This window comes from Globicephala melas, chromosome 13, assembly GCF_963455315.2.
Source record: "Globicephala melas chromosome 13, mGloMel1.2, whole genome shotgun sequence".
NCBI classification, from domain to species: domain Eukaryota; kingdom Metazoa; phylum Chordata; class Mammalia; order Artiodactyla; family Delphinidae; genus Globicephala; species Globicephala melas.
This window is the reverse complement of record NC_083326.1, coordinates 72,826,732-72,841,241: the sequence shown is the minus strand read 5'-3', so window position 1 is coordinate 72,841,241 and position 14,510 is coordinate 72,826,732. Positions and strand designations below refer to the sequence as shown.

At 41.4% G+C, this 14,510-nt stretch overlaps 1 protein-coding gene across 1 annotated transcript in view; it reads right to left on the bottom strand.

The window, feature by feature from the left end:
- Positions 1-14,510, bottom strand: part of ANKRD13A (ankyrin repeat domain 13A) — a 40,167-nt gene that overhangs the window by 15,293 nt on the left and 10,364 nt on the right. The window contains exons 2-6 of the mRNA XM_030860575.3: positions 5,951-6,083; positions 5,016-5,140; positions 2,816-2,861; positions 1,169-1,312; positions 293-482 (exon numbers count right to left, since the gene is read on the bottom strand). Coding sequence (XP_030716435.1) covers positions 293-482; positions 1,169-1,312; positions 2,816-2,861; positions 5,016-5,140; positions 5,951-6,083 — 638 coding nt within the window. The remainder of the gene's footprint in view (positions 1-292; positions 483-1,168; positions 1,313-2,815; positions 2,862-5,015; positions 5,141-5,950; positions 6,084-14,510) is intronic.

The following is a 14,510-nucleotide window of genomic DNA, read 5'->3' as shown; positions in this document are numbered from 1 at the left end:
TGCCAAACACAGAAATAAAATTCAAGTAAAATCCATCAGAAAAAGGGCCCGTAAAAGAACATGAAGACATTTCTCCAAGACTTAACCAATGTGCCATAAAAATGATACATGGTGGAGGATGTCAGCTGTGGTTTGTTTGGTTAGAGCAGAGATCAACTTTAAAACCCACTAGTGTTTCTTACACCATATTAGAAAAATCCCAATCCACCCATACTTTCCAATTAATATATACGTGGCACTAAAGATAGCAGTAAAGGGATTAGATGTGAAAATGCAGAACCTAAATCCATACCTTTCAAAAGCAATGTTTTTAGTATCAAGGCTGGTGTTAATGACTGGGCTTGTGAGCCGCCTCTCAACCTCCCTGCCTTTTGGCTTCATCAAGTCCAGAGTGAGGCGCTCCATTTCCTGGGAAAGGTCAAAGTGTTCGGTGGTGACCACTTTGTCATCGTGGTTGACTTCCATTAACTCTGCCCAGTTGTCTGCTCATGGAAAGAAGGGCGTAACTAAGCACAGCGCAAGTAAGATGCAAAACCCAAGAAGCTTTGTATGTTAAACTGCATCATCTTTCACACACACCCCATCCCCCCCCACCCCCTGGTGCTATCTGATAAAACCTAAAGACTATTGATTATCGATTACCTACTTGCCCAGGAATGATCTGGCCAACTTTCCATAACTCAGAGGAGGCTCTGGGCCATCTTCCCCAAAGATGCAGACTTTTTAAATAACTTGTATTTTTTGTTAGCAACACATTTCATCTGTGTACTACTTCTTTAAGTATATGATTACCTAATTAATATAAATTATTTATGCACAACACTGGGTTAGCCACACCATTTCTCACCCTCATTAGGGGACCATGCCTGATTATGGAGGCAATATAAAGAGATACAAGACAGAGTCTTGCACTCAGAGGTTTAGGAACATCATATGTCAAGAGGGTAACAGTGTTGGGTGGTAAATGATATGTGCAAGAGAACTATCCAGATAAGAAATAAGATACAGGAATTGAGAGTTGAATAACTAATAAGAATAACGGCAACAACGACAAAACATGCCCCAGAGACAGGCACGGAAAAGGCACATAAATGTGAATACATTTTGATGGTTAAAAAATCACTCAGAACTTAGGAAGAGCAGTGATTACTAAAACAGAACCACTCACCTTCTCCCTTAAAGATAAAACTCCGCCTCCCTCTTATCCAGCTCATGTTCTCAAATCCCAGCAACGTGATATCCACACGCAGTTTGGCACCACTTTTCCAAATGCGACAGACATCATTCGGGCATATTCTGGAAACCAAGGGCACTGGAGAAGAGAAGTGTACTACTGAGAAAAGCCCGAGGGCCAAGCAGAACAGCCAGGCCCCAGAAATCAAGATTCTGACTTCAATGAAAGGACAGGAGTGGCAAGATGGCGTCGGTCATACAGAACTGGGCTCGACTCCCACACTTACAATACAAGGAGTCATTCTTAAAAAATAAAAATGGACTTTCTGTTCTACAGCTGTTTATAAAACTGCAGATCTATGTCTTGTCCAGAGAAAACGCTAAATCAATTTCCCAAGAGTATTCTCAATCCCGAATGAACCCCTCTCACTGACTACCATCAGGGCTAGAGTGCATCCATCTGGCTGTCCTTATCCACATATGCTCCTCTCGCCATCTGGCTGAGGCCCCCCTATACTGTCAGGCCCACCATTCAAGATATCAAATGTCTAAAAGATGCTGCTTTTTTAACAAAAACTGAGATCAGAGTGGTTATTTGCATTAAAAAGAACTCAGTTTCATAGAAGAAGCTGAAGTTCTGTTCTTTCATATACTTTTTACTTCATTTAAATGTTTTATTACAAATATGACTTCTTGCCTGAAAGGGAAGTCTGGAAGTGAAAACAGCTGAAAATCTGGGAGTTAGAAACTGTCATTAACTGATCTACAAGAAACAGAAGTAGAACATCTAGGAAAATTACTGTCAGTCAATTTGCCTTACATAAGATTTTGGAGAAATACATCCATTTCGTTAAAAACAAGCTATTCCAATATTCATCTCATCTTCTTCCTTAGAAAAACAAGTTTAGGACTTCCCTGGTGGCGCATTGGTTAAGGATCCGCCTGCCAATGCAGGGGACACGGGTTCGAGCCCTGGTCCGGGAAGATCCCACATGCTGCAGAGCAACTAAGCCTGTGCACCACAACTACTGAGCCTGTGCTCTAGAGCCCACGAGCCACAACTACTGAAGCCCGCGTGCCTAGAGTCCATGCTCCACAACAAGAAAAGCCACCACAATGAGAAGCCCGCGCACCACAACGAAGAGTAGCCCCCGCTCGCCGCAACTAGAGAAAGCCCGTGCGCAGCAACGAAGACCCAACGCAGCCAAAAATAAATAAATAATTAATTTTTTTAAAAAAGAAAAGAGAAACAAGTTTAAAAGGATCGCGTTGAACTCCACAAGGAAATGAGTAACTGATTTATGATAAACCTTACTAAAATTTTAGCCATTTAAAGTGAGATATTAAAAAACGAATAATATAGATAAATGTCAGCGATAACTGATAAAAGGAAGAGACAAAATTGTCTATATATTGTACTGATGAATGCTTGGGAGAAAAAGTCTTATGCACGTGGTAAAAGTGTGGAAGGAACACACCTAAAGCATCAACAACAGTTGTGTTTATGTGGGACTGTGGGTGACTGTCTTCCCTCACTCTCATCTATTCATTTTCTAGATTAAAAAAAATACATGTAACTTTTATAAAAAGTTATATAAGCCTATATTCAAGCTAAATAAATTTCAAGCCCACAGCCACTCACCCCAGCTGGTGAATTCCCACTTCATCTGCACATAGAAATCCGGAGCCTGAAGGACAAAGGTTTAAAATAAATTACCCCTTACAGCGGAAACTAACACAACACTGTAAATCAACTATACTCCAATTAAAATTAATTTTTAAAAAATAAAATAAAAAATAAAATAAATTACCCTTGGTACTATTAACTAAACACAAACACAGTAAGGTTTACTAGGGGTGTTTAAAAGGGAGAGCGAGAAAGAACAGAGAAGAAGAAACATAAATCGCAAACCCATCACACTAAATCCTTATTTTATGTTCAGGCTGTTATTTTATCTCAATATAAAATATGTCTAGACAGTTAATAAAGTTAACTGCAAGTGACAAGGTTGGAGGGAGATAAAGTCAAAGTTGATTTAGGGGCTCAACCGTGTTCCTAACAGTAATGGCCCATGAGCCAGGAGGATGGGCTCAAGCACCACCACACGATATGGGTCACAGGCTGGTCTAAGCAGAGAAGAGGGAGCATGGACCCCATCTGTTCTACGGGGAACTTGACTGTGAAAGGCTTTGTGTGCTGGGAAGTGCTTGGTGTTTATCGGACCACTCTGAAACCAAGAGGCTGCAAGACATCACTGCCCCCAGAAAGTTGAGTTTTCCCTCCAGTTAACAGAAGAGTTTCACCCCACTTTCCTCTTAAAGTTTTAGGATTTGGCTTTTTGAGGTTTCACACCGCCACAGCGGGCCTGCTTAGGATGATTTTCTGACCCACCATGAATTCCTACAGAAGGTTCTTGGAGAGCTACTTAAGAAATCCAACAGTTAGCATGAAGGAAGAAAAATGCCAGAAATTCCAGGTGTTTTTCTGCTCAAGAAAAACCAGATTCCAATGATGGGTGAAGACACTCCGAGGGGCAATGGATAAGAAATGTGGACACGTAACAAGGAGACACTGTTGAAAGACAAGCCGTCATGCACGGCCTCTGGTGCCACCAAGCACCATGTTATTTGTGGGCTGTCTATAACCTCCAGCAGAGAATACCACTCAGTGCAGTTCACTGCTGTGGATCAATATAGGTAAAAAACAGAAAGTCTTTTATACTGAATTTTTTAAGTGTGGGTGACTCCATGTTAAATAAGTCATTTTCTGCTTTGTCAAATGGACAAATGATGTTTTTAGTTCCTCCTACAGTGAGTTAGATAAGAAAACAAATCTATGTGATCTTTATGCACTCAAACACACATCTATTTTACAAACAATGGATACAACAATTTCATACTTCATGGACAGTTTTCTTGTAGTATGTGTAAAACGAATGTCTTAGGCAGGATTTAGCTTGTGTCACAGAAATTTTTTTTAAGAAGAGTGCTCAGATAACAAGCAGTGATTGTCTCACAGCAAAGTTATTCCTTTTCTCAACAGAATTGTTAATTTTTCTCAAGAAATGTGGAAAGTCGATTTATCTAGCAATATCTTTGGAAATACTTGGGGAGCTCACTTCTGTGTTTAAACTGAGAATAAACAACATGAAAATTGAACCGCTGGTACTTTCTCGTCTCCTGCTGCCTCGGGAATATTGCATATGGTTGACCAATAAGACAGTTATTGCAAGTGACAAAGGTTATCTGAAGAATGGTAACCACCATCCAAAACAATCCAAGAGCCTAGAAGTAAAGTCTTTTAAGAAAATTCTCTGTCACAGAGCCCATACATCACTCACAAGAGAGAGAAACTGCCCCAAAGCCAGTAACTATAAATAAATTAAGGGAATGGATTAGAAGTCACAAAATACAAATGGCTAGAAGTGACAGGGGTGTCAAGAAGAGCTGCACACAGACTTCTGAGCCTCAACAGGCCCTGAAAATCCCCATATAGTCACAATGTTCATTACAATTTCCCCAAGATGACCTGAGCTCGGGATGCTACTTGTAAGAAAACAGGCAGCTAGACAAATTAATTGCTTGATGTCCATTTGTCTTTAGTTCTAATTTTTAAATAACACTTAAAAGAGTAAGTCTTAATGACCCGGAAACGTAATTTGTGAAAGACTTCATACGTTTAACAAGTTGGAAAAGCAAGGAATAATGCATTTGGTATTCAATACATCGTATTCACGACTCATAAAACTCTTTAGGAAGACACACAAGGATGTCAAACTGTGTCCGCAGCTGCTGTGTCAGCATTTAACTCCAATGATGGCACTGTCAATTTTTATGGCTACCTCGAGAATTTTCTGGAGCAGCTCGGGAACTCCCTCGAGGGCCATGGATGTGTTGTGGAAGTCCCGATGCTGAAGGACTGTGTACACCATCTCGGGATCACCAGTGCTCACAGCCTCGTGCAAAACTGGAAGGCAAAAAAGTGAAATTTGACCCCCCTGAATTCTCACACTTTCTGACAAATTCCAAAGCCACTATGAAAAATATCTATCTGGATCAAAGGCCAACATTCTCTTCAAAGTGGGACCCAGGCTGCAGCCCCCCCTGATCTTTATGACCATGACTACTTACTTCTAGCCCTTACCTGACTGAGAAGAGAAGAGAACATAGCACTCTTAGCCTCTTGAGCAAACCCTACCATCGTTCCCTTTCCCCCCTTTCTTACCACTGGCTCTGAAATACTGACAGTGTCTTCAGAGCTGGCTTTCACTGTGTGATCACATAACTGTGGAGATGGGCAGGTAGGGTTTGTGTTGTGTATATCCTTGCTCAGTCAACTCAAAATTACTCTGAGAGTAATTTTGAGAGTATGAGAGTGTGCAAAACAAGTGAAGTGCCAGGATTTCACTGGAAAATACTACTACTTTCAGCTATAATTTTTTTGATTTTGTCTATCCTCATGGACTCGCTAGAGTTACCACCACATTCCTCAGGGGAAATCCGGCCTCCACACTCATGTCTGATGCACATAGAGCTGCTTTCTGGATAAGGAGTCACCCTCTACCCAGGGCTCTTGGCCCAGGACATAATTCGGACCACTGTGCTGCAGACGAGCCAGCAGCATCCGAGGCTCTCATCTTCTTGCCCAGCCCCAAGTTCCAAGAGAGAAAGAGTCTTAAGATAAAGATGACTTGGGACAATAAGGACTGAAACTGGCCTTTATTCAGAAAGAGAAAACAAAATGAAAGGCTTTAAATTATTTTACAAGTATACTTGCCTGTCCATCCCTCGCGATTTTCTTTTGTAACGTCTGCTTTATGTCGGAGCAAGACTCTAGCAGATTCCAAATGTCCCAAAGAAACAGCAAGATGCAATAAGGTTCGACCTCGCGGATCCAGAGCCTCCACATTCTGTAAAGTAAACACTGGCATTTATATAATTGGATATATTACATAAAAACGTGGAAAGAAGTTTGAGAGATAATATTCAGTATAAAAATTTAAAATAGGAGGGTCGGGGCTTCCCTGGTGGCGCAGTTGTTGAGAGTCCGCCTGCCGATGCAGGGGATATGGGTTCGTGCGCCGGTCCGGGAAGATCCCACGTGCCGCAGAGCGGCTGGGCCCGTAAGCCATGGCCGCTGGGCCTGCGCGTCCGGAGCCTGTCCGCAACGGGAGAGGCCACAACAGGGAGAGGCCCGCGTACCGCAAAAAAATAAATAAATAAAAATAAATAAATAAATAAAATAGGAGGGTCTGGGAGAACCCTGTTGACATAGCATCACACAGAAGGGATTTGGTGTGTTCACAGTGGTGGCAGAAGAATCTCTCTGACACATCTGGGCCAAAAAGCAACCTCAGGCTACTGAAACAGGACTCCCCATTCTCCTGCAAAAGTAAGCCCAGGAGGCTTGAGACAGTAGCCTCAATGTGCTGTGGATGGTAAATGTCATTTAATCCTAAGACAGTTCGGAATTAAATATGAGAAAGATGAAATACACCAAATCCACAGTATTCATCTTTGTGTTAACTTTAGTAGTATTCTGTGTAATATGGCATTTTCAATGTTTGTAAGATTTAGATAATGTATTAGAGAATCTGACAAATTAGCCTGTGATTCTAATGTAAGATATACCATTGAATAATTGATTTTGGACTCGTATTAGAGATTTTTACTAGTGTGCAAATAATATTAAAAAAGAGGAGGACTGGTTCAAGATAGCGGAGTAGAAGGACGTGCGCTCACTCCCTCTTGCGAGAGCACCGGAATCACAACTAACTGCTGAACAATCATCGACAGGAAGACACTGGAACTCACCAAAATAGATACCCCACATCCAAAGACAAAGGAGAAGCCACAATGAGATGGTAAGAGGGGCACAATCACAATAAAATCAAATCCCATAACTGCTGGGGGGGGTGACTCACAAACTGGAGAACACTTATACCACAGAAGTCCACCCACTGGAGTGAAGGTTCTGAGCCCCATGTCAGGCTTCCCAATCTGGGGGTCTGGCAACGGGAGGAGGAATTCCTAGAGAATCAGACTTTGAAGGCTAGTGGGATTTGACTGCAGGACTTCAACAGGACTGGAGGAAACAGAGACTCCACTCTTGGAGGGCACATACAAAGTAGTGTGAGCAGTGGGACCTAGAGGAAGGAGCACTGACCCCATAGGAGACTAAATCAGACCTACCTGCTAGTGTTGGAGGGTCTCCTGCAGAGGCGGGACAGAGGTGGCTGTGGCTCACCATGGGGACAAGGACACTGGCAGCAAAAGTTCTGGGAAGTACTCCTTGGCGTGAGCCCTCCCAGAGTCCACCATTAGCCCCAGCAAAGAGCCCAGTAGGCTCCAGTGCTGGGTTGCCTCAGGCCAAACAACCAACAGGAGGGAACTCAGCCCCACCCATCAGCAGACAAGCAGATTAAAGTTTTACTGAGCTCTGCCCACAAGGGCAACAACCAGCTCCACCCACCACCAGTCCCTCTGATCTGGAAGCTTGTACAAGCCTCTTAGATAGCCTCATCCACCAGAGGGCAGACAGCAGAAGCAAGAAGAACTACAATTCTGCAGCCTGTGGAAGGAAAACCACATTCACAGAAAGACAGACAAAATGAAAAGGCAGAGGACTTTGTACCATATGAAGGAACAAGATAAAACCCCAGAAAAACAACTAAATGAAGTGGAGATAGGCAACCTTCCAGAGAAAGAACTCAGAATAATGATAGTGAAGATGATCCAGGACCTTGGAAAAAGAATGGAGGCAAAGATCGAGAAGATGCAAGAAATGTTTAACAAAGACCTAGAAGAATTAAAGAACAAACACTAAAGAACAAACAAACAGAGATGAACAATCCAATAACTGAAATGAAAAATACGCCAGAAGGAATCAATAGCAGAATAAATGAGGCAGAAGAACGGATAAGTGACCTGGAAGACAGAATGGTGGAATTCACTGCCGCAGAACAGAATGAAGAAAAAAGATTGAAAAGAAATGAAGACAGCCTAAGAGACCTCTGGGACAACATTAAATGCAACAACATTCACATTATAGGGGTCCCAGGAGGAGAAGTGAGAGAGAAAGGACCCGAGAAAATATTTGAAGAGATTATAGTCGAAAACTTCCCTAACATGGGAGAGGAAATAGCCACCCAAGTCCAGGAAGCGCGGAGAGTCCCATAAAGGATAAACCCAAGGAGAGACACGCTGAGACACATAGTAATCAAATTGACAAAAATTAAAGACAAAGAAAATTATTGAAAGCAACAAGGGAAAAATGACAAATAACAAACAAGGGAACTCCCATAAGGTTAACAGCTGATTTCTCAGCAGAAACGCTACAAGCCAGAAGGGAGTGGCATGATATATTTAAAGTGATGAAAGGGAAGAACCTACAACCAAGATTACTCTAGCCGGCAAGGATCTCATTCAGATTCAACAGAGAAATCAAAAGCCTTACAGACAAGCAAAAGCTAAGAGAATTCAGCACCACCAAACCAGCTCTACAGCAAATGCTAAAGGAACTTCTCTAAGTGGGAAACATAAGAAAGGAAAAGGACCTACAAAAACAAACCAAAACAATTCAGAAAATGGTAACAGGAATATACAAATTGATAATTACCTTAAACGTGAATGGATTAAATGCTCCAACCAAAAGACACAGGCTTACTGAATGGATACAAAAACAAGACCCACATATATGCTGTCTACAAGAGACCCACTTCAGACCTAGGGACACATACAGACTGAAAGTGAGAGGATGGAAAAACATATTCCATGCAAATGGAAATCAAAAGAAAGCTGGAGTAGCAATACTCGTATCAGATAAAATAAGACTTTAAAATAAAGAATGTTACAAGAGACAAGGAAGGACACTACATAATGATCAGGGATCAATCCAAGAAGATATAACAATTATAAATATATATGCACCCAACACAGGAGCACCTCAATACATCAGGCAACTAACAGCTATAAAAGAGGAAACTGACAGTAACACAATAATAGTGGGGAACTTTAACACCTCACTTACACCAATGGACAGATCATACAGACAGAAAATTAATAAAGAAACACAAGCTTTAAATGACACAACAGACCAGATAGATTTAATTGATATTTATAGGAAATTCCACCCCAAAACAACAAATTACACTTTCTTCTCAAGTGCGCACAGAACATTCTCCAGGATCACATTTCGGGTCACAAATCAAGCCTCGGTAAATTTAAGAAAATTGAAAGCATATCAAGCATCTTTTCCGACCACAATGCTATGAGATTAAAATCCATCACAGGGAAAAAAATGTAAAAAACACAAACACATGGAGGCTAAACAATACATTACTAAATAACCAAGAGATCACTGAAGAAATCAAAGAGGAAATAAAAAAATACCTAGAGACAAATTACAACAAAAACACCATGATCCAAAACCTGTGGGATGCAACAAAAGCAGTTCTAAGAGGGAAGTTTATAGCAATACAAGCCTACCTGAAGAAACAAGAAAAATCTCAAATAACAATCTAAACTTACACCTAAAGGAACTAGAGAAAGAAGAACAAACAAAACCCAAAGTTAGCAGAAGGAAAGAAATCATAAAGATCACAGCAGAAATAAATGAAATACAAAGAAAACAACAGCAAATATCAATAAAACTAAAAGCTGGTTCTTTGAGAAGATAAACAAAATTGATAAACCTTTAGCCAGGTTCATCAAGAAAAAGAGGGAGAGAACTCATATCAATAAAGTAAGAAATGAAAAAGGAGAAGTTACAACAGACACTGCAGAAATACAAAAGATCATGAGAGATTACTACAAGCAACTCTATGCCAATAAAATGGACAACCTGGAAGAAATGGACAAATTCTTAGAAAGGTATAACCTTCCAAGACTGAACCAGGAAGAAACAGAAAATATGAACAGACCAATCACAAGGAATGAAATTGAAACTGTGATCAAAAATCTTCCAACAAACAAAAGTCCAGGACCAGATGGCTTCACAGGTGAATTCTGTCAAACATTTAGAGACTAGTTAACACCCATCCTTCTCAAACTCTTCCAAAAAACTGCAGAGGAAGGAACACTCCCAAACCCATTCTATGAGGCCACCATCACCCTGATACCAAAACCAAAGATACTACAAAAAAAGAAAATTACAGACCAATATCACTGATGAACATAGATGCAAAAATCCTCAACAAAATACTAGCAAACAAAATCCAACAACACATTAAAAGGATCATACACAATGATCAAGTGGGATTTATCCCAGGGATACAAGGATTCTTCAATATATGCAAATCAATCAATGTGACACACCATATTAACAAAGTGAAGAAGAAAAACCATATGATCATCTCTCTAGATGCAGAAAAAGCTTTCCCCAAAATTCAGTACCCATTTATGATAAAAACTCTCCAGAAAGTGGGCATAGAGGGAACCTACCTCAACATAATAAAGGCCATATACGACAAACCCACAGTAAACATCATTCTCAATGGTGAAAAACTGAAAGCATTTCCTCTAAGATCAGGAACAAGACAAGGATGTCCACTCTCACCACTATTATTCAACATAGTTTGGGAAATCCTAGCCATGGCAATCAGAGAAGAAAAAGAAACAAAAGGAATACAAATTGGAAAAGAAGAAGTAAAACTGTCACTGTTTGCAGATGACATGATACTATACATAGAGAATCATAAAGATGCAACCAGAAAACTACTAGGCTAATCAATGAATTTGGTAAAGTTGCAGGATACAAAATTAATGCACAGAAATCTCTTTCATTCCTATATACTAACAATGAAAGGTCAGAAAGAGAAATTAAGGAAACAATCCCATTCACCATTGCAACAAAAAGACTAAAATACCTAGGAATAGGGCTTCCCTGGTGGTGCAGTGGTTGAGAGTCCACCTGCCGATGCAGGGGACACGGGTTTGTGCCCCGGTCCGGGAAGACCCCACATGCCGCGGAGCGGCTGGGCCCATGAGCCATGGCCGCTGAGCCTGCGCGTCCGGAGCCTGTGCTCCATAACAGGAGATGCCACAACAGTGAGAGGCCCGCGTACTGCAAAAAAAAAAAAAAAAACCTAGGAATAAACCTACCTAAGGAGGTAAAAGACCTGTACTCAGGGCTTCCCTGGTGGCACAGTGATTAAGAATCCACCTCCCAATGCAGGGGACACAGGTTGAAACCCTGGTCCGGGAAGATCCCACATGCTGCAGAGCAACTAAGCCCGTACGCCACAGCTACTAAGCCTGCACTCTAGAGCCTGCGTGCCACAACTACTGAGCCCGCATGCCACAACTACTGAAGCCCACACGCCTAGAGCCCATGCTCCGCAACAAGAGAAGCCGCCACAATGAGAAGCCTGCACACCACAATGAAGAGTAGCCCCTGCTCGATGCAACTAAAGAAAGCCCACGCGCAGCAATGAAGACCCAACGCAGCCATAAATAAATAAATAAGAAAATCTTTACTCAGAAAACTATAAAACACTGATGAAAGAAATCACAGATGACACAAACAGATGGAGAGATATACCACGTTCTTGGATTGCAAGAATCAATATTGTGAAAATGACTAAACTACCCAAAGCAATCTACAGATTCAATGCAATCCCTATCAAATTACCAGTGGCATTTTTTACAGAGCTAGAACAAAAAATCTTAAAATTTGTATAGAGACACAAAAGACCCCGAATAGCCAAAGCAGTCTTGATGGAAAAAAATGGAGCTGGAGGAATCAGACTCCCTGACCTCAGACTATACTACAAAGCTACAGTAATCAAGACAATATGGTACTGGCACAAAAACAGAAATACAGATCAATGGAACAGGATAGAAAGCCGAGATAAACCCACGCACCTATGGTCAACTAATCTATGACAAAGGAGACAAGGATATACAATGGAGAAAAGACAGTCTCTTCAGTAAGTGGTGCTGGGAAAACTAGACAGCTACATGTAAAAGAATGAAATTAGAACACTCCCTAACACCATACACAAAAATAAACACAAAATCCATACACAAAATGGATTAGAGACCTAAATGTAAGACCAGACACTATAAAACTCTTAGAGGAAAACATAGGAAGAACACTCTTTGACATAAATCACAGCAAGGTTTTTTTTGATTCACCTCCTAGAGTAATGGAAATAAAAACAAAAATAAACAAATGGGACCTAACGAAATTTAAAAGCTTTTGCAAAGCAAAGGAAACTACAAACAAGACAAAAAGACAACTCTCAAAATGGGAGAAAATATTTGCCAATGAATCAACAAAGGATTAATTTCCAAAATATATAAACAGCTCATGCAGCTCAATATTAAAAAAAATAAACAACCCAATCAAAAATGGGCAAGGGAAGCTTCCTTGGTGGCCCAGTGGTTAAGAATGTGCCTGCCAATGCAGGGGACACAGGTTCAAGCCCTGGTCCAGGAAGATCCCATATGCCATGGCGTAACTAAGCCCACGCACCACAACTACTGAGCCTGTGCTCCAGAGCCAGTGAGCCACGACTCCTGAAGCCTGGGCACCCGGAGCCCGTGCTCTGCAACAAGAGAAGCCACCGTAATGAGAAGCCTGTACACTGCAACGAAGAGTAGCCCCCGCTCACTGCAACTAGAGAAAGACTGCACACAGCAACAAAGACCCAACGCAGCCAAAAATAAATAAATAAAGTAAATAATAATTAGGGAAAAAAATGGGCAGAAGAGCAAAATAGACATCTCTCCAAAGAAGACATACAGATGGTCAAGAAGCACGTGAAAAGCTGCTCAACATCACTAATTATTAGAGAAATGCAAATCAAAACTACAATGAGGTATCACCTCACACCAGTTAGAATGGGCATCATCAGAAAATCTAAAAACAACAAATGCTGGGGTGGGTGTGGAGAAAAGGGATCCCTCTTGCACTGTTGGTGGAAATGTAAATTGATACAGCCACTATGGAGAACAGTACGGAGGTTCCTTAAAAAACTAAAAATAGAATTACCATATGACCCAGCAATCCCACTACTGGGCATATACCCAGAGAAAACCATAATTCAAAAAGACACATGCACGCCAATGTTCACTGCAGCACTATTTACAATAACCAGGTCATGGCAGCAACCTAAATGCCCATCAACAAAGGAATGAATAAAGAAGATGTGGTACATATATACAATAGAATATTACTCAGCCATAAAAAGGAACGAAACTGGGTCATTTGTAGAGACATGGATGGATCTAGAGACTGTCATACAGAGTGAAGTAAGTCAGAAAGAGAAAAACAAATATCGTATATTAACGCATATATGTGGAACCTAGAAGAATGGTACAGATGAACCAGTTTGCAGGGCAGAAATAGTGACACAGATGTAGAGAACAAACGTATGGACACCAAGGAGAGAAAATGGCAGGGGGATGGTGGTGGTGGTGGGATGAGTTGGGAGATTGGGACTGCCATATATACACTAATATGTATAAAATAGATAATAATAACCTGCTATATGAAAAAATAAATAAACTTCAAAAAAATTTAAAAATAGTATTTGCACATCATGACAGCACTATATGGGAAAATGAATGCTTGCAAGTGCAAGACTGAAACATGACTCTGGGAGCTATACATAAAGATGACAGTTACTAAGTTCCTTTTTCTATAAAGTTAAGTGCCTCATAAACGCTGGCTATAGGCCTCAGATCACTGAACACAACCTTAAGCACGAATGGCACTGAACACAACAGCACTCAAATTAAGTCTAAATAAGGCTAAGGGCTTTCATGGAAATGCAACCACCCTATGATGCGGAACATGGGGGATTTCTCCAGCACATCTCAGCATTCAAGTCAAGAACAGGAAGTGCAGGATTTTAATCAAAACCGAAAGTACAGGGCTTCCCTGGTGGTGCAGTGGTTGAGAGTCCGCCTGCCGATGCAGGGGACACGGGTTCGTGCCCTGGTCCGGGAAGATCCCACATGCCGCGGCGTGGCTGGGCCCGTGAGCCATGGCCGCTGAGTCTGCGCGTCCGGAGCCTGTGCTCCGCAACGGGAGAGGCCACAACAGTGAGAGGCCCGCGTACCGCAAAAAAAAAAAAAAAAAAAAAAAAAAAAACCGAAAGTACAAAAGATAATTTGAGTTAGAATAAAATTACATTCTCTAGCTGGATTCCCACCAAAACACCACTCTCACTATTGCGTGTTGAGTGCCCTGAAGTAGCAGCACCCACGGGTTCCACAGACAACCAGCATGATCCACCAGGCATGTGTGTGGACATATTTGCAGATAAATGTCCATTTGGCTTTGACTCTTCATTCCTATTTTGGCCCTCCTCCCGGCACCTGCGCTGGGT